The sequence below is a fragment of the Mustela lutreola genome, chromosome 2 (assembly GCF_030435805.1).
Source record: "Mustela lutreola isolate mMusLut2 chromosome 2, mMusLut2.pri, whole genome shotgun sequence".
NCBI classification, from domain to species: domain Eukaryota; kingdom Metazoa; phylum Chordata; class Mammalia; order Carnivora; family Mustelidae; genus Mustela; species Mustela lutreola.
In genome coordinates this window covers 25298240-25325054 of record NC_081291.1, presented here as the reverse complement: position 1 = coordinate 25325054, position 26815 = coordinate 25298240, and the positions used below count along the sequence as shown (strand labels likewise).

General features: G+C 41.6%; 1 protein-coding gene and 1 long non-coding RNA gene across 10 annotated transcripts in view; both read left to right on the top strand.

Annotated features, from left to right (window-relative positions):
- The window catches only part of ERC2 (ELKS/RAB6-interacting/CAST family member 2), a 932553-nt gene that overhangs the window by 15484 nt on the left and 890254 nt on the right, over positions 1 to 26815 (top strand). For all 8 annotated transcript variants that reach the window (XM_059161221.1, XM_059161225.1, XM_059161223.1 and 5 more), the window contains one exon: positions 16001 to 16794. In XM_059161221.1, coding sequence (XP_059017204.1) covers positions 16138 to 16794 — 657 coding nt within the window. In that variant the 5' untranslated portion in view covers positions 16001 to 16137. The remainder of the gene's footprint in view (positions 1 to 16000; positions 16795 to 26815) is intronic.
- Positions 20517 to 23078, top strand: LOC131824049 (uncharacterized). 2 transcript variants are annotated; one of them, XR_009350738.1, is made up of 4 exons: positions 20517 to 21712; positions 21798 to 21965; positions 22226 to 22317; positions 22877 to 23078. It is a non-coding gene; the product is annotated as an uncharacterized LOC131824049 (long non-coding RNA). The 2 variants fall into 2 exon arrangements; XR_009350737.1 differs by having other exon boundaries at positions 20517 to 21965.

Sequence of the window (26815 nt, the reverse complement as noted above, 5' to 3'; positions counted from 1 at the left end):
GCACTTAACAGCATCTGCTCATAAGGTTGTTATACAAGGAAATGGAGAAGCTAGTAGTTGAATCTTGAGCTGTTGACTAAAAGCCCATTCTTTTCATTGCTCTGCACTGAGCTCCCTTTAATTACAAGTATAATAGCACTGGGGTATGAAGATGAATGAGACATGGTTATCGCCTTTAAGAGATCTGTCAGGGTTGAATCCTCTGTCTGCAAAAGGTTCCCAGGAAGACGGTGGCATTATTTAGTACAATCTGGAACTTACAGAACCAGTCACTGTAAGATGGAATCACAGATAACAGGTGCATGGGATCCCTTTTTCTTGACATCCTATGGTGAGGCATGCTTGGACCAGACATGACTGGACGCTTCATGGGACTGTGTTCCAGGGCAGGCACTCACACATGTGGAGACCATTGGTGTTATGAGTTGCAGCCTACACGCATTGATGTTTCCTGCTATTCACTTGAGCTGTTTGCATAACTATATTATCTTTGCAGGGTTTATCCTCCTTTAAGTCTTTCCAACCATTATCTTCCTCTAGATGTCCAAGCATTAGGAATAGCTATTTGTTAGGAAAGAAATCAGAGCCCAGGAATGATAAAAAGAATACATTTGGAGGCAGTTAAAACGGTTGGTTATGTATGTATATCTCTGCCTCAAAATACATCATTTACAAGTGATTTGCATTTATTTAGAAACCTAACATAAGATATTTTATCCCTGAAGGAATGACATTACCAGATTGATATTGTGGCAATAGGAGGAAAGATATGAGAAATAAATCAGCGAGAAAATTCTGCTCTATATTTTAACCTAAATGTTAAATATTTTGTTTTAGGACTGCAGTTGTGGGAGCTGAGTGTATTAATCAGATACTGCTAGGTTATGCTGAGATAACAACCTTCAAATCTCAGTGGTTTATTTCTCTCTCATGGGTTGTCTGTGGTGCTGCCCTACATTGTCTTTATTCTGGTTCTCGGGCTGAAGGAGTGGTCTCTTTCTTGGATGAGCCAGTCTTACTGTGAAGAAGAAGAAACCAATGGATGGCGCATAAGATGGCTCTTACAGCTTCTGTTTGGATCTGGCATGTGTTACCTCAGCTCGCATTGCATTTGGTGAAACAAGACACATGGCCAAGGCCGATGTCAGAGGGGCAGGACGGATTCTCCTCTTACGGAAAACAGACTGTGGGAATGAACTAACTAGAGAGGGACAGTGAATATTTTGAACAAATGAGGCAATTTGCTGCACTGGCAAAAATTTTACCTTCATGAGCAAATTGCTTAGCAACCTTTTTAATCAGCCAATCTTTGTAGAGCCATTGCAACATATTTAATATTATTATTCCTCTTTTATACATAATACATTGTGCTTAAAGGTCTAGCTCTCTTCCTGGAATCCATGTAAAACCACACACATAAGTAGTAGTATTATTTCTAATAATTCAGTCAATTTACTGTCTTTCAAGAACTGATTATAGAGATTAAAGAGAACATAAGGCTCAAAATTCGAATGATTTTCGTATCATATGTGAAATTAATAGAAAGCAAAGAACTAAATATTAACAACAAGAATATTGATGAAGATGAGGTTGTACTGGTATTTACTAAGCTTCAGTCACTGTGCTGAGCACTTGCACTTTCTCTGATTTAATCAGGACTCACCTTAGTTTTGTGAAGTAGGCAATCTTCCATTACTCCATGGAGTAATGGAGCCATTACTCCAGAGGCCATTGTTATTCACTGAGGCTCAGAGAGGTTTGTTAACTTGCTCAAGGTTAAAAAGATAATAAATGTGGATTCAGAACTCAAACAGCTAATGAATATGGGATTCAGGACTTAAACAGAATTTCTTAAAAGTTGGATGAGATCCTTACCCCCCCCCCCCCCCCCCGCTTTTTAAAAATATTTTGTTTATTTTTGAGAGGGGGCAGGCACACACACATGCACAGGAGCTGGTTGAGGGAAAGGAAGGAGGGAACAGAGAGAGAAGCAGGCTCCCCTCTGAGCCAGGAGCCCAACTAGTGGCTCCATCCCAGAACCCTGGATCTTCACCTGAGCTGAAGGCGCCACCTAGGTGCTGAGATGAGATACCTTATAAAGAAATGATTTATAGCACCCCAGGGTTGACTTAAATCATTGTATTGTAATTATTAGACTACGTAATGTTTAATGATTGTAATGTTAAGATGTAATGTAATTGCAGGTGAGGTTTTTTTGGTTTTGTTTTTTGTTTTTAGTTCCTTCTCCTTTATAAAACCTTAGTCAATTTGGAAATTAAATATACTTCAGGACACGCGACTGGCTCAATCCATGGAGCATGTAACTCTTGATTTTGAGGTGGTGGGTTTGAGACCCGCACTGGGTGTAGAGATTACTAAAAATAAATAAACTTAACAAAAGAAATTAAGTACACTTCATATTACTAATTCAAATAGAGAAAATTAATTTAACCACAATAACTAAATTACTGCTTGTAATAAGTGTGATAAACATATAAAAATCTGCTTCCTCTTCTGGGTGGGTTCTTTGGCAGTCAGCTGCTCTACCCTGCCATGTACTGGGTGGTAACTTAGTTCTCCCATCACATTCGCAATATGCAACTTCTGGGAAACTCCGATTCACGCCAAGGAGCTTGACCTCCCTTACCTTTCACTGAGTAAGAACACATCATTTAGATTCCCAAGTCCATCTTTTTTCCTTTCTCAATGACCCAAGGTGATTCCTGAGGGTAGGGCTTGTTGCTCAAACACAGTGGGCATAGCTGCTTTGATGATCAAGGGTATCCTTACATTATTTGTTTTTAGAGTATTGAAATAAAAACAACCTGAAATTGTCACGAGTTTTAGAATTTTTTTTTTAAAGATTTTATTTATCTATTTGACACACACACAGTGCACAAGCAGGGGGAGTGGCAGGCAGAGGGAGAGGGAGAATCGGGCTTCCCACTGAGCAGAGAGCCTGATTCAGGGCTCCCTCCCAGGACCAGGAGATTAAGACCTGAGCTGAAGGCAGACGCTAAACTGACTGAGACACCCAGGAACACCGATAATTTTTTAAAAGAATTTATTTATTTACCAGAGAGACAGAGAGAGAGCGAGCATGCATAAGCAGGGGGATCGCAGGCAGAGGAGAAGCAGGCTCCCCGCTGAGCTGAGCAAGGAACCCATGATGGACTCAGTTCCAGGACCCTGGTATCATGACCTGAGCCGAAGGCAGACGCTTAATGACTGAGCCACCCAGGAGCCCCTATAAATCCTTTTTTTTTTTCCCCAAAGATTTTATTTATTTATTTGACAGACAGAGATCACAAGTAGGCAGAGAGGCAGGCGGGGGGTGGGGGGAACAGGTTCCCCGCTGAGCAGAGAGCCCGATGCGGGGCTCGATCCCAGGACCCCGAGATCACGACCCTGGCCGAAGGCAGAGGCTTTAACCCACTGAGCCACCCAGGCGTCCCGCCCCTATAAATTCTTTATACACAGCTGTGAATCTGCCTCCTCTCAGTACTTGACCAGGTTAAAAAACTGGGTTTTGTCTCTCTAGCACTACTCCGTCTTCTGTCATAAGACTCTCCATCTGTGGCAGCACCCTGTACTCCTAGAGAGGCTCTCATCTATTTCCAGTGTTCCCAACACCTGGCAGCCCTGCACAGTAACTAGAGTTATTGCTCATGGTACCTGAATAAAGGGGCTGTGGCTTCCCCTTTGAAATGGAGGACTTTGGGTCTCTGGAAGGTCAGAAACCATATTACAGACTTGTTCTCTAGAAATATTGTTGAAGAGATTTTAACTATGTGCTGTAATTTCCCTTCTAATATATTTTTATATTTGATAATTCACCCTTATCTGTGCACTTAGAGATTTAACTGAGTTTCTTGATGACTTAATGTAGATATTGACTCTCATTCACTGTAATTTCAGTTTTTTTTGAGGCATTTCTGAGTACCATTCAGCACTGCCTTGCACTCGGCCCTTGCTAAAGTCTCATGTGACTCCTTCATGGTAATCAGTCATATTTTTTGAGAGACCCCAGAATTAAGATACTGCATTTATTCTTTCTCTTCTTTGCAGAATACATAGATGAATGCTTGTCTCCAGAATGTGCACATTGAAGCCATTTCCCATCTCTTGCTGTTGATGGTGGTCCTTTTTTTCCCTTCTTTTTTGGGAATAGCTTAAATCTTTGCCAGAATTTTTCCTTATGTGCATGATTATGTATATATTCTTTTCTAGTCAAAGCCTATTTAGACATAATCCTTCATGTTGATTTTAAATGTAAAAAAATTTTGTGTGATTGAGTTTTTAAGGACGTAGGGGTAGAGTTGTTATTCTTTTACCTTTCTGTCACTTTCTCTGGAACATCTGTTGACAGATGGAGAATTTTTTAGTGTGAACCCAATAATTCCTGACTATTCTTTTTTTGCAAGTTCATTATAGCTAAAGCTTTGCCAATTGACATTTTATGTTTGCAGATTAAAGAAAATGCACAGATGTTTTAAAAATGAATCTAAAAACCTTATTTATCTCTTCGGTGCAACCAGCTTAATTTGTTACATTTATGAAACTTTATGAGGCAATAAATAATGTTGTTATAGTCAGTATATTATATTAACCATAATTGCCTTTTTATTTTGATTTAGCATCTCAGCTTTTCTATTTTTACTGTTTTTATTGTTTGAAATTTTGCTGTATTTTTAACTTGGGGATTTAGCTGTGTACTAGATTGTGGTCTATTCCTTTAACAAAAGTTTTTAGGTGTTTCAGGTTTTAAATTTAATCCTTTAGAATAAATTGACAGAGTTTGAAATTAAAACTACAGAAATGGTTAATGGAAAGTGCAGTTAACTAATACATGGATATACAGAGTCTTTACCTTGTAGTACAGAATACAGTCAGCCTCTTCACGTAAGTACCTTACCATAAAATAGAGCCAAGGCAGCTGAACATGTAATCATGCTAAATCTGCGTATGGAAAACAGTAATTATAAAACGAGTTTGAGGGAACCAAAGGAGAGAGTAGTGATGTGTGGATGTATGCGTTTGAGTTGCAGCGCTTCTTGGAGAATGATGGGAAAGCATTTTTTAAAATCTCTGCCACATTGGGACGCCTGGGTGGCTCAGTTGGTTAAGTGGCTGCCTTCAGCTCAGGTCATGACCCCGGGGTCCTGGGATCCAGTCCCGCATCAGGCTCCTTGCAGAGAGAAGCCGGGAGCCTGCTTCTCTCGCTGCCTCTGCCTGCCTCTTAGCCTGATGTGTGGACGCTCTCTCTGGTAAATAAATAAAAATATTAAAAAAAAAAATCTCTGCCACATCAAGCTTGACGTTTTTCCCCCCTGATTTGTATCATTGTGGAATTTAAAATGAAATGGCTTATTATTGGGACTTTCAGTATCTAGATGTGGAATATTGTAGCTTGAAGACTACAATATTCCACATCTGTAGATTTTTTTTTCCAGTTTTAAAAAATGGCTGATATCTTGATTGAGCCGTTTTGAATAGTAGGCTGAGTTTGTCTTAGCAGTGTCTGACGAGGCAAGCTTTGTGGAATGAGAGAATTCTGACACCTTGGAATTTTGGAACCAGTGTGCCCTGTTCTGGTAGCCTTGAGCTTATGACAGTCAGCTTTATTTGAGCATTGGCTGTGTGCTGGGCATTCTGCTAATTACTTTTCTTTTATTATCTTATTTACTCTTTCCCAAATCACTATGAAAAGGACTGCCATTATCCCCATTTGTAGCTGAGAAAAGTGAGAATTGGAGAAGTTAAATAATTTGCTTAAGGCTGCACATCAAGAAATTAAAGATGTCTCTCCAATCAGATCTGATTTTGAGGTCTTTTCTTTCCTTTAAAAAAATACTATGTTGGGGGGCGCCTGCGTGGCTCAGTGGGTTAAAGCCTCTGCCTTTGGCTCAGGTCATGATCTCAGGGTCCTGGGATCGAGCCCCACATCGGGCTCTCTGCTCAGCAGGGAGCCTACTTTCCCCTCCCTCTCTGCCTGCCTCTCTGCCTACTTGTGTTCTCCATCTGTCAAATAAATAAATAAAATCTTAAAAAAGAAATACTATTTTAGGGGGTACCTGTGGGGGCTCAGTGGGTTAAAGCCTCTGCCTTTGGCTCAGGTCGTGATCCCAGGGTTCTGGGATTGAGCCCCGCACCGGGCTCTCTGCTCAGGGTGGAGCCTGCTTACCCCTCGTTCTCTGCCTACTTGTGATCTCTGTCAAATAAATAAATAAAGTTTTTAAAAAAATACTATGTCAGGGCACCTGGGTGGCACAGTCGGTTAAGCATCTGACTCTTGATTTCAGCTGAGGTCGTGATCTCAGGTTTGTGAGATCAATCCCCACATTGGGTTCCATGCTCAGCATGACGTCTGCTTGGCATTCTCTCTCCCTCTGCCCCTCTCCCATCCCATGCACAGGTGGGTGCACTCTCTTTCTCAAATAAATAAATAAATCTTAAATTTTTTTTTTTTTTTTTTAAACAAACACACTAGGTGGCTCAGTCAGTTGAGCATCTGCTTTCAGCTCAGGTCATTATCCCAGCCTCCTGTATCTGGCTCGCTGCTCAGTGTGGAGCCTGCTTTTCCCTATGCACCCTCCAACCCTGCTTCTGTTCTGTCTTTCTGTCTCTTGCTCACTCTTTCTCAAATAAAGAATAAAATATTTAAAAATAAATAGATAAAAATAAAAAGCAAACACTGTGTTTCACCTTTCTGACTGTGATAACGAAATTGTATCAGTTGTCATGGAAGGGATTTCAGTGAAATGATGAAAATGTCATAATATTAAACATGTTCTTTCAAATATTCAAAACTGGTTTGAATCTCCTGTGTACCCTTAGGTCTGGTCAGAAGAGTCCTTGCACAGGGCCTCAGGCTCTAGAGGGCCCACTCTGGCCCTCATCTGACTGGGTCTTCCCCGTGGGGGAGGAGTCTGCACTGCTGAGAGGTGGTGCCCACCTGTCGGCTTTCTAGGGTCTACTCGGTACCCACAGGCCTGAGACTTCCCTTCCTAAATGACCTTGAGCTGTCTTCCAATGTCTGTTTGGGCTTTTTTGCCAGGTCTGTCCTCCTGAGGAGAAATCATGCTACCTGTGTGTATACCCTTAGGCCTGGAGTTGCTGAGGGGCGCCTGTTTATAATAGAATAGACCAAGTGTCAGCAAACTACTGCCTGTGGGCTGAATCCAGCTAACACTTGTTTCTATAAATAAAGTTTTATTGAAACACAGCCACACTCATCTGATTGCAGATTGTCTATGGCTGCCTTTGTGCTGAAATGCAGAGTTGAGTAGTTGTGATGAAGACTGATGACCCACAAAACCTGAAATATTTACTGTCTGGTATTTTATAGAGAAAGTTGGCTGACCTCTGGTCTAGACAGAGCTAGCCTCGTGTGCAGACTGCAGAATTCCTGTGTGTGAGACCCTCTGAGGTGTGTCTAAGCCAGGGGTGTGGAGAGGAGGATGTTGGCTGGAGACAGGCCTGCCTCTTGCCACAATATTTTGGCTAGGACTTTGAAGAATCCAAGAATTCTCAGTTTAAAATTCAAACTTCACCTTCCACATTTTTATGTTTGTCAAAGAAGGAAGATAGAATATATTTTATTTACCAGTTTGTTAGCTTGTTTATGACTGTAAAACATATGGACATACCGTACTTGGGTGTCTCTTTGTACCCTTCCCCTGGGCCCTACAAATGTTAGAAGAAATGTTAAACCCTGGGGTACAGGGTTAGGGTTTAAAGTAGGAGGCCACCAAGGCCCCAGTAAATAATCACATAAATTAATATAGAATTATAAAGTATAGAAGTGTTTTTGGGTCTTATATGGATTGTTTAAAAACCTTGCTCCAGGGACACCTGGGTGGCTCAGTTGGTTAAGCGGCTGCCTTCGGCTCAGGTCATGATCCCAGCGTCCTGGGATCATGACCCACATCGGGCTCCTTGCTCGGCAGGGAGCCTGCTTCTCCCTCTGCCTCTGCCTGCCTCTCTGTCTGCCTGTGCTTGCTCACTCTCTCTCCCTCTATCACTGACAAAGAAATAAATAAAATCTTTAAAAACAAACAAACAAACAAACAAAAACTTGCTCCAAATTTCACTTGTCCAAATTAAACCCAAAATGCTGGAACACACCTGCCAGCTTTGTAGGAAGTTCCAGATCTTTCATTCCCCTACCTCTCTACATCTCCCTTTCTTCTCCCCTGACTCCCTACCCCAGAATTACACTGCCCCAAAGTGAGGGGGGTATGGCTCTAAATCCCTTACCCAAGTTCAGAGATGGTTTCTGTCCAGCTGTCCTGCTATATGATTGCATCTTTGAGCCACCAGGTGTTGCCATGGAGACTGGTCTTCAGACAGAAAGATGCTATGGTCCTTGCTATATGGTCCAGCGAGGGAAGGCCAACCCATTTCTCAGTGGCCAGATCAGCCACTGGTGTGCCTTGCATGGTGCAGCAGGTGCTGTTGGTGCCTCGCCCACATCGCAGTGCTTACGGACTGTACTTGGAACATGAAGGCTTTCTCATGGCCTCCATGCAGTGCCGGCTGGAAATGCCAGGGGAGCAGATGTCTGCCAGCGGTCTTTGGGTATCTTACTCTTATGGAGGGATAACTGTGAGGCAGGCTTTACACTGTTTCTCAGAGATCCTTCAGCAGGACCGAAACCAGTTTTCTGGAGCAGAAACTCCCTTGAAAATGTACCCCATATTGACTTCTTTCACTTCCATGTTTTAGTGTCAAATCTCCCCTAAGTGCTTCCTGGAATTACTTTCTAAGTGAACCACCTATACTCAAATCCTTGTCTCAGTGTCTGGTTGTGGGGAACCCTCTCTGGAACACTTGGACCTCCTCGTGGCTCATATCCTTCTACATAGCATTGTGCCCCACTGCATAGGCTCCACACAGTATAGCATGGTGCCTGGGAGTTTCCCACCTCACCCACATGCTTTGCCCATACAGGCTTCTCCATGACTCCTTGGTCACTTGTCTTGAGTCCCCATCACCAGCCTGGATACCTTCTTATCTTGAGGTAATGATTTTGTTTCTGGAAGCTGTAGTGTTGCTTGTAAGCATGTTCATCTCCTTACTCTGGATTTTGGTCTTTGTGACTAGAGTGTCACTGACTTTCCTCCCAGAATCCTTTGTGCATACTGATTACTCTTCTGCACGGTTTCCTATTTTGCAAACCAAGAGTCTGAGGAGGTACAGCCTTGATTGGGTCTTCCATTACCATGAAAAAAAAAAAACCCACATTATGCTTTGGGAGAATGTAGCCAAGAGACCTGATTTGGATGGGATAGACTCGTAGAGAGTGTGCTATTGGATGTTGTGATCTAAAGTGATGACTAGGAATGAGATCTGAAGCTCTGAGTCAGGAAGGGACTTGATGCAACTGAACATCAGAGAGAAGACTCAGGCAGAGTCAGCAATTAGAATGGCAAGAAAGGAGGCTAGAACTGTTGGCATTGGCCAAATCCGGTAGGGCCTCCAGCCATGGAAAGGATTTTCGTCTTTGTCCAAAGAGCAATGAGATGCTTTGAAGGGCTTTAAGAGGGTCAGGTTCGGGGGAGGTATTTTGTGATTGAGAATTGCACTTTAGAATGCAATGTGAGACAGAAGGAGGAATAGAAAAGGAGAGATGCTTTTGCGGGGTGTGTGTGTGTGTGTGGGGTGTATGGGAGAGCTGAAGCCAGTCACATTGAAGCAATAGAGTGAAGACAGTAGAAGTGGAAACAAGAGAGCCAATCGATCAAGACAGATTTTGGATGGGACACCTGGGTGGCTCAGTTGGTTGAGCAGCTGCCTTCGGCTCAGGTCATGATCCCAGCGTCCTGGGATCGAGTCCCACATCGGGCTCCTTGCTCGGCAGGGAGCCTGCTTCTCCCTCTGCCTCTGCCTGCCATTCTTCTGCCTGTGCTCGCTCTCTCCCCCTCTCTCTGACAAATAAATAAAATCTTAAAAAAAAAAAAGACAGATTTTGGAGGCAAAATTGATAGAATTTGGTAACAGACTCAAACTGGGTGGTGAAGGAGAATGAATTATTTTCTAAAATATTTTAGGGGCTCAGTCAGTTAAGTGTCTGACTCTTGGTTTCGGTCCAGGTCATGATCTCAGGGTTCTGAGTTTGTGCCACATGTCAGGCTTCCCACTCAGTGCAGAGTCTGATTGATATTCCCCCCTCCCTCCCTTTCTTCTGCTCCATCCCCTCGCCCCCATTCACTCTCTCTAAAATAAATTTTAAAACTCTTAAAAAAAAAAAGATATTTTATATGGGTAAGATTGGTAAAATGTAAATGCCTAGAGGGACAAACATGAAAAGAGGGAGTCAGACTTAATATAAGGCCATTAGGAGTGGAGGGGACTGTGGCAAACTGTAGGTGGCATGGTCTCTCTTGAGGGGGTAGCTGCTGGCTGGCTCTAACCAGTTGTTGTCATGCGGTGAAATGGGTTTCATGGTGTCAGATTTTCTGGCTTTTCAGGAGATGCCGCAGTCTGTGTTTTAATGTGAAATGTCCGTATCTCTCCCTGTTGGCAACTAGATCAAAATCCTAAAGAACACAGGGCTAGCCATATATAACACATCTGCAGGCAGCATCTGGCTCCTGGGCAGCTGCTTCTTGCTTGAGATTTTTTCCTACACTCTGTCTTCCTCTAGAAGAATTTCAGAAGTTACTGTACTCTGTGACACAAAATATTTTAAAATTTAGGGATGCTGAGAAGAAAAAAAAGGATATGTTAATTTGGGCTAAATCTTGGGAGATACTGATGATCTCAGCTCACACGGTCTGTCAGCAGGGCTCAGGTGATGGGCTGAGGCTGAGATCTGTGGAAATAAACTTAACCTAATTTAGAGCAGATAGCAGGAAGTGCTTTCGTCTTAAAATAGACCATTCCAGACCATGATAGTCTGAGACACTTGAGGTAGACAGAAATCAAGGCTCTCTCCACCTTGTTTCCCCCTGAGCTTAGAGATCAAGAGTCCATAAACCTTTTAAAGAATGAGTGGATGAGTGTATATTTTATTTATGAATCCATATGCAATTAGAGAAAGTATTCATATAGGTTTATAATAGCATCCTTGACTTGATTTTGTTTTTGAGCCTTAAATGGAATTTACCCTCAAACTTTGAATTTTTTTCATGAGGTCCTTTTAAAGTGAAAGGTGTCATGCAATTAATTTCTTTGGTATTGTATTCAGCAGTATTTGTCTGTTTTTCTGTGCTTGGTTTAATCTAATTAATAATTTATCCTTATATCCAACTATATAAGAAAGCAGGTGTTTTTAAGAGTTTACAAGAAAGCTCAATGACTGAGCCTATCTTGGCTTCATCATAGTATTTGAAACAGTAAGATCTTAACTTTGACCTTATTTTCTGTAATGCATTCATAGGTAGGGGGAAAAGCTCAGAAATGGTTACCTTGAAGTCAGTGATTGGAAATAGAAGGCGTTATTGCAGTATTGATTGCTGAATAAAGTTGATCTCTTTGCTGTGATATTCATTTTACAGAACGAAAGAAAAAAATTAGACGAGAATTAGGATAGACGAGAATTAGGAGACTACAACCCAAAAAAGCCCGAGTGTCAAAACAAAGTACCTAAAAATATATCAGGAGACTTAAACACAGCTGGGGGTGGGGGGTTTGTGAGTGTCTCAGTAGAACAAATAAGAATCATGAGGCTTAGGAGGACATGACAGCCATGGGAACTCGCCTTGGCTTACCTTGTCAACTGGGCCTGCCTCATCTGGGAGAAGAACATCACCGTGTGTGCTGCAGCTAGCTATAAGGGCAATGTTGTTCCAGGAAACCATCCCACTCTTTGCGAATGTGGCGGAAGAGAGTAATTTCCAAATAAAGTTTTAGGCCTAGGTTGCTAATGATGATTTATTGTTAAGAAGATGTGTACTGGTAAAGAAATTATTCTGTTAACCATTTTGATGGTCCCTGAAATTCCTCTTTGATTTAATAAGTTCTGTGGAATCGTACATAACTCTTGTCTGGTGTGCTCTGGGAGTAACCAATTTCCACCTGTTTCTTCATTTCTTAGACACCCAGACTGATGATGATGGACCTGTATTCCTTTTGACATTCTGACTTCTCTGTTAAGTGTTTGCAAAATAAATACAGAATTATATTTCTTTCTTATTCTAATAGGGTCAGAATTCCAACCAGTCATTATTTTGATCTCCTATATTTCCTATCACTCTTCGGGTTGATTGGGTGGTCCTTCTATTACACAGTGTTGGCTGTCACTCACATACCTAATTTTAGATGGCAGCTGGATTGGACGGTCTAAGAGGCCTGTCTCACCAGTCTGGTGTCTTGGTGCTGGCTTTTAGCTGGGATGTTTTGGTTCTCCTTGAAGCTCTCTTCATGTGATGTCTCATCTTCTGGGATTTAAAAAAAATTAACATATAATATATAATATATTTTTTCAGGGGTACGGGTCTGAATCATTAGTCTTACACAATGCACTCACCATAGCACATGCCCTCCCCAGTGTCCTATCACCCAGCCACCCTACCCCTCCCACCCCCCTGCCCTCCAGCAACCCTCAGTTTGTTTCCTGAAATTAAGATTGTCTTATGCTTTGTCTCCTTCCCCGGTCCCATCTTGTTTCATTTTTTACCTCCCTTCCCTTCATGAACCCCCCAACCTTGCCTCTCAAAATTCCTTATATCAGACAGATCATATGATAATTGTTTCTCTGATTGACTTATTTCGCTTAGCATAATATCCTCTAGTTCCATTTACATCATTGCTAATGGCAAGATTTCTTTTTGATGGCTGCATAGTATTCCTGTGTGTGTGTGTGTGTGTGTGTGTGTGTGTACACACATATGCATATATACATACACACATACCCCGTCTTCCTTATCCATTCATCTGTTGATGGACATCTAGGCTTTTTCTATAGTTTGGCTATTGTGACATTGCTGCTATAAATGTTTGGGTGCACATGCCCCTTCGGATCACTACTTTTGTATCTTTAGGGTAAGTACCCAGTAGTGCAATCACTGGGTCGTAGGGTAGCTCTATTTTCAACTTTTTGAGGAACCTCCATGCTGTTTTCCAGAGTGGCTGCACTAGCTTGCATTCCCACCAACAGTGTAGGAGTGTTCTCTTCTGGGATCTTCTTGTGTGACTCTCTTTCCAGTAAGATAGCTTGGACCTTAAATCTCTGTTTTTTTAGGGCTGCTAGGCCTTTTAGAGCCAGGCTCAGAGCTGGAACAGTGTCACTTCTGTAGGAGATGCTGGTCTAAGTAGTCACAAGGCCAAACAAATGAAATAGAGACTAAAAACACAATCTAAAAGATCTTTATTATAGAAATTTTCACACATACATATAAACAAAAGAAAATGAAAACCATGTGGAACCCCACCACTTGATAACGTTTTATGTGTGTTGTCCCAGTCTTCTCTTTAAGTAGTGTGTATGTATGCGTGTTTTATGTAAGTCAAAAAATGTTTTGTAGTCGTTCCCGACTAGTGTGTCACGAATATCTTTCCATCTCATTAACTATTCATGTTATGGTTACATTATTCTATCCACTGTCGGTCTGTCTCTTTCATCATTTATGTAACTGAATCCTATTGTTGGAACTGTTGATTTGCCTTTTCTACAGAACAGATTATCATGCAAAAATCTTAGATACAAAATGATTTTTGTGTATTTTCAAGTAGAATAAAATATAGCTCTAAGTAATGTAAACATTTGAAACGAAGTTCCTTAGTTAGAAATGAGTGTAACTCTTGGGACTTTTTAGGGAAAGGAGGAGACTTTATGGAAAATATTTATTCATACTGTATATGAGGACTTTTTAGGATGTAAAACACAGATACCCCAACTAGAATTGAACGTAATGAAAAAAGAAACATATGAGTGAAGGTATCCATTGTCTGTTGCTCTAGTAATGCTGCAGAACATCCAGCTGCAAAACATCATTGACATAATAAGGATTTGTTTTGTCCATTGGTGTATGGGGCTCATTGGATATCAGCTGCACTTGCTTATGCCTCTGTGGTCAGCTGCAGGTTGGCTAGGCAGCTCTGCTCATCTTGAGTGGGCTTGCTTAAATGTCTTGGGGTTGGTTGGCTGTTGGCCAGGACACCTTGACTCTATTTCATATTTCTCATCTTCCAGCAAGCAAGACTGGGCATATTCTAATTACTGTTGCAGAGGAAAATGAGCAAGAAAATAGATACACAAGAGCTGCTTTAGGCCTCTGCTTCCTTCACATATGCTACCACCTTATTGGCCAGAACAAATCATATGAGTGAACTCAGAGTCAGATTGGGAGGGCACTGCCAAGGACATAGGTGCAAGAAGGAGTGATGAATTGGGGTCAATAATTCAGTCAGTCTGCCTGGCATGTGTAGCCAAAATGGTCTGGAGTAGATGTACCTTCAGTGAGTGCTGGATCCAGGGTATCAAGTTATGTCACTTGGTTTGATTTCATACTATCTAAAGTTTGGCTCTGGGGTGCCTGGGAGGCTCAATTGGTTAAGTAACTGCCTTCAGCTCTGGTCATTACCCCAGGTCCTGGGATGGAGCCCCACATGTATCTCCTTGCTCAATGGAGAGTCTGCTTCTCCTTCTCCCTCTGCCTGCCACTCCCCTTGCTTGTGCGCTCTCTCTCTCTCTCTCTCTGTCAAATAGATAAATAAAATCTTGGGGGAAACAAAAAGTTTGGCTCTGCTTTCCTTTGCATTAGCTTCACTCCTAAGACAGCCATTTCCATGTGGAGGTCCTCTGAAGCTCCATCTCAAAAGCAAGTAATTCTAGCTGCAAAAGAGCTTGCCTTTCCCAATTGTTCCAACTAAAGTATGATGTAACTCTTTTTGGGCCAATGTGGACCACATGCCTATCCCTAACCTAAGGTCACTAAGGTAGTCAGTGTTAGAATAGAAATTTGAACCCTGGTTTGCCCTTCTCCAAAATCTGTGTTCTTAGTGTCTAAAACGTGAAGAAAAATAAAGTATACTAAACATATCCTCAAAGGAAGAGCGGGAGGCCATTATGCACCACAATAAGGCCATTTGGGCCCAACATTGAAGGGATAATCACAACCCTGTATCCCAGCTACATAAAATTCTACAACAAAGTTCTTGAGTGACTATGACAGGGAGCTTCTACTACTCTTCTCCAGGGGGTATCAGCCCAGGAGCTCTAACATGGTCTACTATTCCCTTGTGCCATTTCTCTTCAGGTGTGAATTAGTGTGGAGTAATTATTTAGGTCAACCAGAATTGGAAAAGGAAGTCCCAAAACACCAGCCTGAAAGAAGTGTGTGACGGGAGAAAAAGACAGGACTACCATTTTCTCTGGTAATAGCATTTAGGATCTGGCTAGATGTACAGGAATCTTGATGTTGAGCCTCCTTTTTTTCTTCTAGCTCCAAAATGGCCAATAGTTTCACTCCTGAGCCAGTGCAAGTTGATTGGTGGTAAACCCTCTAGAGTGTTATGTTGAGAAGAGTTCCAGCCTTAGTGGAAATGAGGACTGTGGTGGATTAGTGATGACTGGAATGTGTACAGGGGTGGGAAGTAACAACATGCCTGACTATTATGTGACGTCCTAGGAAGAAAAAGCTTCTCAGAGTCACTGTCAAGCCACTTGTGTATGGGGGCCATGCCCCTAGGATGGAGTATTTTATAGCAAATTTCCCTATGATGAGGAATTCTATGGTGAATTTTCTGGAAGTCCCAGCTGTCACTTAGCACAAACCAAAATGCAGAGCATCATTTTCCTGAAGAAAAATGAGCTGCTTCTTTGCTCTGAGAACTTTTGAGCTTGCTTGGGATTTGGGTGTGGGAAATAGACAAAATATTTACATGTAGTAAATAAAGTTTGGGACTACTTAAAAAAAAGAATATGGGTGTGACTATTGTTCTTGTATCTGTCATTATCATCATTAACCTATTGATACATTTTAAAAAATATAATGTAGTCAGAGTTCTAAAGAAGTTTGTTTTTGATTTTTTTTTTCTTCTTCTCATTTTTCAGATCCTCTGGAGTCATTTTCTGGAACAGAGTGTGAAAAGAATGCATTGAAAATTCTGGCCAATAGTGGAAATACTGGCTTAACCCCCAACTTAGTATAACATTCCTTCTCTTCAATAGCACCTCATAATAGAAGAAAAATGTATGGAAGTGCAAGAACAATCACCAATCTGGAAGGCAGTCCTTCCAGATCTCCTCGTTTGCCAAGGTCTCCTCGTTTGGGCCACAGAAGAACAAGCAGTGGGGGAGGTGGAGGAACAGGCAAGACACTGTCCATGGAGAACATCCAGTCCCTAAATGCAGCCTATGCAACATCTGGACCTATGTACCTGAGTGATCATGAAGGGGTGGCTTCGACAACTTACCCAAAGGGCACCATGACTCTGGGAAGAGCCACAAATCGAGCTGTTTATGGAGGCCGAGTCACAGCCATGGGGAGTAGTCCCAATATTGCTTCTGCTGGACTTTCCCACACAGATGTTCTTTCATACACAGATCAACATGGTGGTCTGACTAGCTCATCCCATCACCACCACCATCAGGTCCCTTCCATGTTGAGGCAGGTAAGGGACAGCACAATGTTAGACCTTCAAGCTCAGCTCAAAGAACTTCAGAGAGAGAATGACCTCCTCCGGAAAGAACTAGACATCAAAGACAGCAAGTTAGGATCTTCCATGAACAGTATCAAGACCTTCTGGAGTCCTGAGCTCAAAAAGGAGAGAGTCTTGAGGAAAGAAGAGGCAGCCCGAATGTCCGTTCTCAAGGAACAGATGAGGGTGTCCCATGAAGAAAATCAGGTAGGTTATGACTCATCTCTGTGTTTTTCAGCCTTGGCTTTTCACTGAGTAGTTGATGCTTTGCAGATGGCACCACGACCTATGTGGAAGAAAGTTCAGCATCATCAAGAAAGCTATGGTTTAGGACGTGTTTGACTTAGAGACTACAAAAGGTCATATAAGCAATATGAAATTATAACTTCTGATTTATTTTCCATTAACTTTTTCACACTGTTGCAGAAGAGGGGGAATCATTCTTTATTGCCTAACTTTTATACTTGGTTATTTTTTTTCTTTTTCCAGTGGTAACAACAGCAGCTCAGATGTACTTCCTTCTGCATGGAAGAGGAAAATGTTAATTTTTGCAAGAGTAGACACTTTAACAGCAACATTTAAAGAGCCACATTTGACTGATGAATTGATTTATTTTTGAAGTGAGAGCAAGTTTATTTCTTTCTAGAATGAGTGGAGTTTATACTCTAAACAGCAAACCAAATAATATTAAGTAACACTGGGTGGAATGGGTTTGATACCAGGTTGGAGAAACAAAAAAATTTGTAACCTGATCTTTCCTTTATCCATTCATATTAAATAAGCATGTACTATGTGCAAGACACCTTCTTACTCTTTGATCTATCTTCCATGTTATAGCAAGATTAGTTTTCCCTGTGTCTACTTTCAGTTATACCATTTCTCTGCTTTACAGCCCTCAATAATTACTTATTGGCTTCAGAGTGAATTTGGCATTTTGGCTGAGCCATTAGCACCTTACTTTGGAAGGCCTGAGCCAGGCTTTCCAGCCTTATCTCATACCCCCTCCCTGCGCATCTCCTGTGTTACCTGCACTCCAACTTGGTGATTGCTGCACTTACTCAGGGTTTTACCCCTTCAGTTCTTTACTCTTTCTGTTCCCTTTCTCTGGTAGCTTTCTGCCAGAGAAAGGTTTCCCTTCTCTGGAAGCCTCTCCCTTCCTTTTCCCTTTTATAGTTGGCTAGTCTCCCATTTCCAAATCCTACCTATTCTGTGGGGCTCATTCATCTGCTCCTGTTTTCATAAGGGCTTTGGAGTCTGACATTCCTGGGTTTAAATCCCAGCTTCACCTCTTATGAGTAGTGAGATAAGTGCTAGGAGATGGGGAGTAGAGTGCTGTGGCATTTGGTGGAAAAATTTCTGGGTATCACTTAACTTTGTGTAGAAATTTGAGATAATTCTAACTTGGCTGACCTTGTGATTCTTTGATAATTGGTCTTGATGTTGGCCTCACGAAGCTCTCTGCCTTTCTTGGGGTTATCTGCTGGCCCTCCTATCTGTTGCCCTGGATACCACCCCTTGGAGTCCAAGTATCTTTAGAAGCATTTCTGATCTTTGTGAGAATCTGTTCTTCATTCTCTTCTATGTGTAGAAAGCAATCACCTTATCCTTTTGACTATCTGACAGAGTCTTTGCTGGTTTTCAGATGTGAAAGTGTGATTTTTAGTTGGAACAGAAAGTTTTGTTCTTCAGTCCTAAATCAAATTAATGCTCTTTACTATCATTTCTGCTTTTTTCCCCTGACTTTCCTGGTTCGTGATGTCTTTATGAACCTGTCACTGCTATGTGTATTTCCCTAATTCTGTACTGGTTTTCTTATTTAGTTGTTTTGGAAAAACGGTTACAGCTATTTAGGAATCATGCAAATAATGACAAAAAAGTTTGAAATCCATTCTTTAAACTGTCAGCTCAAAAATTACTTTTATCTTATGTTGCTATCATTAAATTTTTTTTTGAGCACAGACTCTCACTTACACACATGTATGTTTACTTATAAATTACGTGATGTGCTATTATGCCAATCTATTATGTGTCTTTTCCGACATTCACACAGAATTAAATATGTATGGAAGTTGTTGACAAAATAAAATAAATGACATATTGAGGTACATTTTAATGACACACAAAACCTTCATGCTGTTGTAAAAGCATTTAAAACCCCTTGTCTATTTTGTTAGCGTTAGTTTAGTTTAAATATCCATAATCCTACTTAACTGTCCCAAGTTGCTATAAGTCAGAAAGAAGTGAATACTTGAGGGGGCTCCTACTACCCCTTCTTAGTTCTGGAAAATACTATGATCATAGGCTACCTTAGGTACTATGGGTGCCCTGTGATCATGTGACATATGATCCAGTAAAAGCTCCAGTGTTAATCTTTCTATTAAATATGATTAAAATGTGAACATTTTCTTTTTTAGGCTAAAAATGCAAAAGGAGGAAGCAGCATGGAGTGTTTGAAAAGTCAATTTACTTACAGTATGAGGTAGTATTACAAAGTAAAGAATATAAAGATTGACAAAAAGCAAGTCATTTTTAAAAAATTGAAGCACTTCTCCTTCTCCTGTAGGAATTATGCCAGCATCTGTTTTAGGAGTATGTGAGTACCTATTGGTCAGGATAGGATAGATCCTTCTGCAGCAATCAAATCTCAGTGGCTTAACACATCAAGATTCACTGGAAATATGAAGTAGGTCAGGTGACTCCAGGGCAGCCCTCCTCCAGGCAGTGACTCAGGATTCAAGCTTTCTGCATCTTGGCACATGGCTTCAGGAGTTGTCACACCAGAGGAAGGGGGTGTGTGGAGATGGCACATTGGCTCCTCAGTTCCTTGGGCTGGAAGTGACCCAATTGCAAGGGATTGGGAGTTATAGTATAGTCCTTTCTTCTTTCCAGGGAGGAGAGTAAGATACGAAGGACATCTAGAAATTTCTACCAGTGGGGTTTTGGTGTTCGTCAAAAAGTGGAGCAAGATGAAATAAAGCTTGGGGAACAATCTAGACTCCTGCTGTTGCTGCTGTTTCTATTATTACTACTACTGTGACCAGTAGACCTCTGTTGGGGGCTTACTATGTGCCAATCATTGTTCTTGGAGCTTTGTGTGTATTAGCTTATTTACTGTTTGCATTAGTCACCTTGAGTAGGTGCTAGACTTTTTCTTGTTTTGCACATGAAAAATAAATGTAGAAAGAATGAGCAGTTTGCCTAAGTTCACACAGCTAGTTAATGAGAGCTGGTCTTCAATGCTTTGGTCTAGTTCATGGAAATGTCTAGGACTTATGTTCAGTAACTCCTTACAGGAACATTGAACTGTGACTGTAATCTTAGTTTAATGGGAAGATCATATATGTTAGATGAGAAAAATGACTTGTTCTGATAGAGTGACTAAGAATGTGATTTAGTTTAACGGATTTCTATTTTTTTTTTTTTTAAGATTTTATTTATTTATTTGACAGACAGATCACAAATATGCAGAGAGGCAGGCAGAGAGATCGTGGGAAGCAGGCTCCCTGCTGAGCAGAGAGCCTGATGCAGGGCTCAATCCCAGGACCCTGAGATCCTGACCCAAGCCGAAGGCAGAGGTTTAACCCACTGAGCCACTCAGGTGCCCTGGGATTTTTATTCTTTTTTTTTTTTTTTTTTTTAAAGATGTTATTTATTTATTTATTTGTCAGAGAGAGAGGGAGGGGGAGAACACAAGTAGGCAGAGCAGCAGGCAGAGGCAGAGAGAAGAAGGCTCCCTGCTGAGCAATGAACCCAATGCAGGATTCCTTGATGGGAGCCCCTGGGATCCTGAGATCCTGACCTGAGCCGAACGCAGCAGCTTAACCAACTGAACCACCCAGGCATCCCTGGGGATTTTTATTCTTTTTTTTGGGGGGGGGGATTTTTATTCTTAATTAGGAATTTATTTCATTTTCGTAGAAGTGGTTTTTTGTGCTGTTTAGAATTTCAACCATTTACCATTACTGACTGTAATTTCCCTTTAGAGGAAAAAATCATGGAAAATTTTTCTATATGAAAGAAAAAAATGTAAAGCAGATGGGGAACATTTGACTGTGGTTTCTTATGCACAACAACCAGAGACTGCATCTACAAATGAAGTTCAACCACTGTCTGTTTGGATAATTAGAAGTTTGCTAGCATAAATTCAGGTGATCTAAAACAATTTGAACTATACTACGTGAATACAAATGGGAAGCAGGTCCATCATAGGCTAGAGGTCAGGAAGCTCAAGTGCTCTTGTGTATGAGATTCATGGTTCTGTGTACTTATGGTCACTAATATAGACCTTTCACTCTTATGTGCAGTGTTGAAGAGGGAAATCACTCATCAGTTCTTTTGCACTATATTTTGAAGTTCTAGTGATTCTGTCCAGGGGAGGTGAATCCAGCTCCAGATCTAAGAGAGGATGTTGAACACCTTTCCTGTGTTACAGGAAGGGCAGGACATTTGCAACCTTGGAGGCAATTGGGTAGGGGGCTGTGACCAAATATCATACAGGCAAAGGATAGATACTCAGATTCCTGGATGGGTATTCCACACCAGACACCTATCCAGACTCCTCACTTCCATCTCCTAGTCTCTCTCCAAGGTGCTACTTCTCAGCCACGTAGGTCTGCATGAATAGAAATAAATTTGGGACTACTAAGAGTTGTAGTATTGGCATGTGAAATCACTGGAATGCATGGATGCAGTTACCCTTATGTTATCACTTGCGCTTTCTGCTTCATGATGTACTTTCTGGAATGGAGGAAGAGGGTGGTGGAGTATTATGACGGCTAATTCTTTGAAATGGTGTGAACCCATAGCCTCTGCTCTCAATGTCACCCCTGTAGACTGATTTGGGGAGAGGTGAGAAGAAAAGATTTGGAATGGGTGTTTGGCTACCACTTGAGATAGCCCCCTTATTATTTGTAATAGCCTGTGGAGTTGGGGTGGATGTTGAGGGCAGGAGAATCCAAATCCTGGAAGGTTAAGTGACCTAATTTTCTCTTAAAGTTTATACTATTGTCTTTTTTTTACCCCTTCATTCTATTTACCTGCATGATAGAGATCAGAGAGGGAAAACATGATAGAGAAGAAATTTTCAGAAAGTTCATAAGGACTTATGTCTTGCAGTTTGATGCATGTAAGTTATTGACTTTTCATATTCCTGGATTTTTGGGGGTCGTTATTAACTTTATATTTCTAATAGATTAATTTTTCTAAATTAGATGTGTATTAAGCAGTTTTGAGATGTTTTCCTAACTTGTGCATGGCTAGCCAAGGATCTGCTTGAATATAAATAGCATCACACGCTGGGAGATTGTACTCGATCTAATATTTACCCATCTTGCACGAAGAAGTGGGACAAGGTCACTGGGAAACGTAACCTAAGAAGTGTAAGTAAACCTGCCTGGGGAGTTTTATGGCTTTGAAGCAATGGTTATGTGATCATTTCTATTTCTGGCTTAACACAATAGGAAATAATCTACTCTAAATCAATATTCGTATGGGGTTTTGATGATTTTTTTTTAAAGCTAGTTTCAACGTATGATTTTTTTTGGTTCTCATTCTGAGCCTGTAACTTGAACAGGTCGAGATAGGTCACGTTTCCATGTTTCTTTTATCATTATTTTTTGTTTTATTCGATTAACTCTAGGGCCATTTCAACAGGGGTTATTAAACTCTGTTCTAAAATACTGCTGTCACTGGGAGTATCCAGATACGAAGAGCTGTGCCAGTTGGAAAAAGGTGGTAGAATTCATTCTGTTTCCTTTTGGGAAGATGGGGAGGTAGCTGCATTGTGAAGGGGGCATCCACTAACTGTTAAATGCAGCTGCAGTCCCCTTGAGCCCTGGGTTTTTGTGAAATCAAGGACTCAGCCTTGCAGTGCCCAGGTCCATCTAGTCTGTCAATGGGACTTAAATATATTCACTGTTCAGATAGACCCGTTTTATCCCTGTGCCTTCTTTCAGACTCCATTCCTCCTGCTACTTTGAATCTGAGATCCATGGAGCCATCAAAGCCACCTTTCCAAAGTATTTCCAGGGAAACAATACTTTCCAGAGGGGATTTCCCAGTCAAATAAACTTGAGGCATGACATACTAGATACTCTTATCCCGGAAATCCATAATGCATAATGTTATGGGTTGAATTATGTTCCCCCCTAAATGATATGTTAGAATCTTAATTTCCTGTAACTCAGAATGTGATTTTATTTGGAGATAAGGCCTTTTGAGAGGTAATCAAGTTAAAATGAGGTCATTTGCGTGGGCACTAACCCAATATGTCTGATGTCCTTACCAAAAGGGGAAAGTTGGACACAGACATAAACATGAACAGAGGGAAGACCACGTGAAGACACAGGGAGAAGATGGCTATCTACCATCCAAGGAAAGAGGCCTGGATTCTTCCTTCACAGTTCTCAGAAGGAAGCAACCCCAGTGATACCTTTATCTGGATCTTCTAGCCTCCAGAACTATGAGGCAATAAATTTCTGTTGTTTAAGCCACCTGGTTCGTGATTCTTTGTTATGGCAGCCCTAACAAACACATATGATATATCAGCATGTGAAATGAAATGCTCTAACTCTTGCAGTTAAAAAAATGATGATGATGATTTTTTTAAAAAGATTTTATTTGCTTATTTATTTACTTGACACACAGAAAGAGAAGGAGATCACAAGTAGGCAGAGAGGCAGGCAGAGAGAGAGAGGGGAAAGCAGGCTCCGCTCAAGCAGAGAGCCTGATGTGGGGCTTGATCCCAGAACCTTGAGATCATCACCTGAGCTGACGGCAGAGGCTTAACCCACTGAGCCACCCAGGTGCCCCTAAAAAATGATTATTAAGGGGACAGTTGGGTGGCTCAGTTGGTTGAGCAGTTGAGCGTCCGACTCTTGATTTTGGCTTATATCCTGATCTTGGGGTCGTGAGATTGAACCATGCATCAAGCTGCATGCTCAGTGGAGAGTCTGCTTGAGATTCTTTCTCTGCTGCACCCCTCCAAAATAAATTTTTAAAAAAAGGAAAAAAAAATCTATTAAGTTTGCTTAACCCCAGCAAAGACCATGAAACCCTATCTTAAACCAAGCATCTATATATTGAGCAGCTGTTGCTATAGTAATGCTGTGTAACAAGCCTTTCCAAAACCTAATTGGCTTAAAAAGATAAGCATTTACCTCTCCCTCATGTATCTGCAGGTTGGGTGCTACTTAGTTGGGCAGGGCTGGACTTTTGGCACCAGGCTGGAGGTTGAAAGTTGGCTTTAAATATGTTTTACATTGTCCACATTCTCCTTGGGACAGAATCTATTCAGTAATTCCTCTTATGGTAGATCATAGATGCCAAGAGTCCAACCAACCCACACAGACACTTTTTTTTTTTTTTTAAAGATTTTATTTATTTATTTGACAGACAGAGATCACAAATAGGCAGAGAGGCAGGCAGAGAGAGAGAGAGAGGGAAGCAGGCTTCCTGCGGAGCAGGGAGCCCGATGTGGGGCTCGATCCCAGGACCCTGAGATCATGACCCGAGCCGAAGGCAGCAGCCCAAACCACTGAGCCACCCAGGCGCCCCCACACAGACACTTTTAAAGCCTCTGCTTATATCATCAAGTCAACTCACGTATTGCCCAAAGCATGTTACATGGCCAAGCCCAAAGTCAGTGGGGTCAGGGGAATATACTTCCTTCCAAGTCTCATATATATATAGTTATATAGGTTATCATATGGATGTTATTTTATACAACACACACACAGTTTAATATATATTTTTAATAATTTTATTTGTCATAAACTATAAATATTTTCTAAACTAAGCAAATAAAGGCCACACTTTGGAAAAGACTGGCTCAGGAGTAGCTCTAGAAGCAAGGTATTAAAGTTTGAAACCTGTGAAGGCAGATGGCACTTTCAGTGTAACCAATTCCTTCAGTGGCTGGGCCTTCCAGAGTGCCCTTGTGATGCCTATTTAATGTCTCAGCATCAGACTTCTCCCTTTTTGCCTCATGTAACTGGCCAATGAAACCCAAGTGAGAGATTCTGGGAAAGTTTTTTTTTTGTAAATGTCACCAGCAATGTTCCTTCCCCCTTTTTCTTGTCATAAGTGTTGATTTGTTGCCTGGGGCTGTGACAGCTGTGTAGTAACCATGAAAGAAAGGCCATGCCAAAAACAGAGACTATGTCCTATGTCCTATGTTCACTGAGCACTTGCAGCAGCACCCACAGGGGCTGGTCTCCAGCCCTCTAGTCATATGAGAAAATACCACTAGTGGTTTAAGTCATTGTTAGTTGGGCAGCTCAATACCTTCCTAACTGATAAAATAAAAAATTATTAATTGATAATATTTTTCATAATAATTATAAGTCATGATAACCAGAAAAATAGGTGCATTTCAGTGGAATGAAATGAATCTTTTTTTTTTTTTTTTAAAGATTTTATTTATTTACTTGAGAGAGAGACAGTGAGAGAGAGCATGAGCAAGGAGAAGGTCAGAGGGAGAAGCAGACTCCCCATGGAGCTGGGAGCCCGATGCGGGACTCGATCCCAGAACTCCAGGATCATGACCTGAGCTGAAAGCAGTCGTCCAACCAACTGAGCCACCCAGGCGCCCCTGAAATGAGATCTTAAAGGACCTTACACATTAGAATGAAAAAACCTACTTACTAATAGTATTGGGCAACACTCCAAAGTAGTGACAGAAAAGTTTTTAAGCTTATATAGATGTGGGGTGCCTGGATGGCTCAGTGGGTTAAGCCTCTGCCTTTGGCTCAAGTCATGATGCCGGGGTCATGGGATCGAGTCCCACATGGGGCTCTCTGCTCAGCAGGGAGCTGCTTCCTCTCTGTCTGCCTTCCTCTCTGCCTACTTGTGGTCTCTCTCTCTGTCAAATAAATAAATAAAATCTTAAAAAAAAAAAAAAGCCTATGTAGACGAAAAATGGAGACTTATTAGTTCCTGTAATGAAATGGCAGGAAGGCTTGGATGTGGAACTTGGGGTTGACTAGATCCAGTGCGTCAAACTGTAGCAGGATTTTGTCTCTCACTATTGTTCATCTCTGGTTCTTGATATCTGCCTCCATCTACGTGTAAGCCTCATTTTTGTCTTTGATGTGGTGGGTGGTCTTGGCTGCCTGTACCCCAGGGTCATAACTGAAGGTTTAAGGGATCCCTATGTCTTTACTTCCCATTTGGAAAATTTGCAGGACTTTGTCTCACCTTAGTCATATCCTGCTCCAGGACTTGGTGAGTGTGTACAGCTGGGGCAAAGGATAGGTATGTGAGAAGGGGTTACTGTGACTGGTGAGCCCTTTAGATTGCAGGCATTGGGAGAAGGTAGGTTCTTTACAGGAACTGAGATGAAGGACAAAGGGATGCTGTAGGAAAAAAACAGACTTTTATTGCACTGGCTTGAGTTGTCCTTAGTCACCTTCTTTCTTCAAATATCTTAAGGGTTCATAAGTCATATTAAGAGACTGAGGGGTGCCTGAGTGACTCAGTCGGTTAAGTCTGATTCTTGATTTCTGCTCACGTCTTGATCTCAGGGTCATGGGACTAAGCCCTGTGTCAGTTTTCTTACTCAGTGGGGAGTCTACTTGAGATTCTCTCCCTCCTTCCTCTGCCCCTCCCACACTGTGTTCTCTCTCTCTCTCTCTCAAGCAAATAGATAAATCTTTTTTTTTTTTTTTTAAGATTTTATTTATTTGACAGAGAGAGATTACAAGTAGGCAGAGAGAGAGAGAGAGAGAGAGAGGGAAGCAGGCTCCCTGCCGAGCAGAGAGCCCGATGCGGGACTCGATCCCAGGACCCTGAGATCATGACCTGAGCCGAAGGCAGCGGCTCAACCCACTGAGCCACCCAGGCGCCCTAGATAAATCTTTTTTAAAAAAAGAGACCTGGGGCTCCTGGGTGGCTCAGTGGGTTAAGCCTCTGCCTTTGGCTCAGGTCATGATCTCAGGGTCCGGGGATCGAGTCCTGCATTGGGCTCTCTGCTCAGCGGGGAGCCTGCCTCCCCCTCTCTCTCTGCCTGCCTCCCTGCCTACTTGTGATCTCACTCTCTCTGTCAAATAAATAAGTAAAAAAAAAAAAAAAAAAGAAAAGAGACCTGAGAAATTAAGTCAATCAAATGTTGTATAGGTATATAACTTTTTTTCATTTTAACTCTGATTTAAAGTATGAGTGTTCATGTATGCCTTCCTCAATGTTGCATAGGCACACAGATTTAGAACTGCATAATATAAACCAGTTTAGC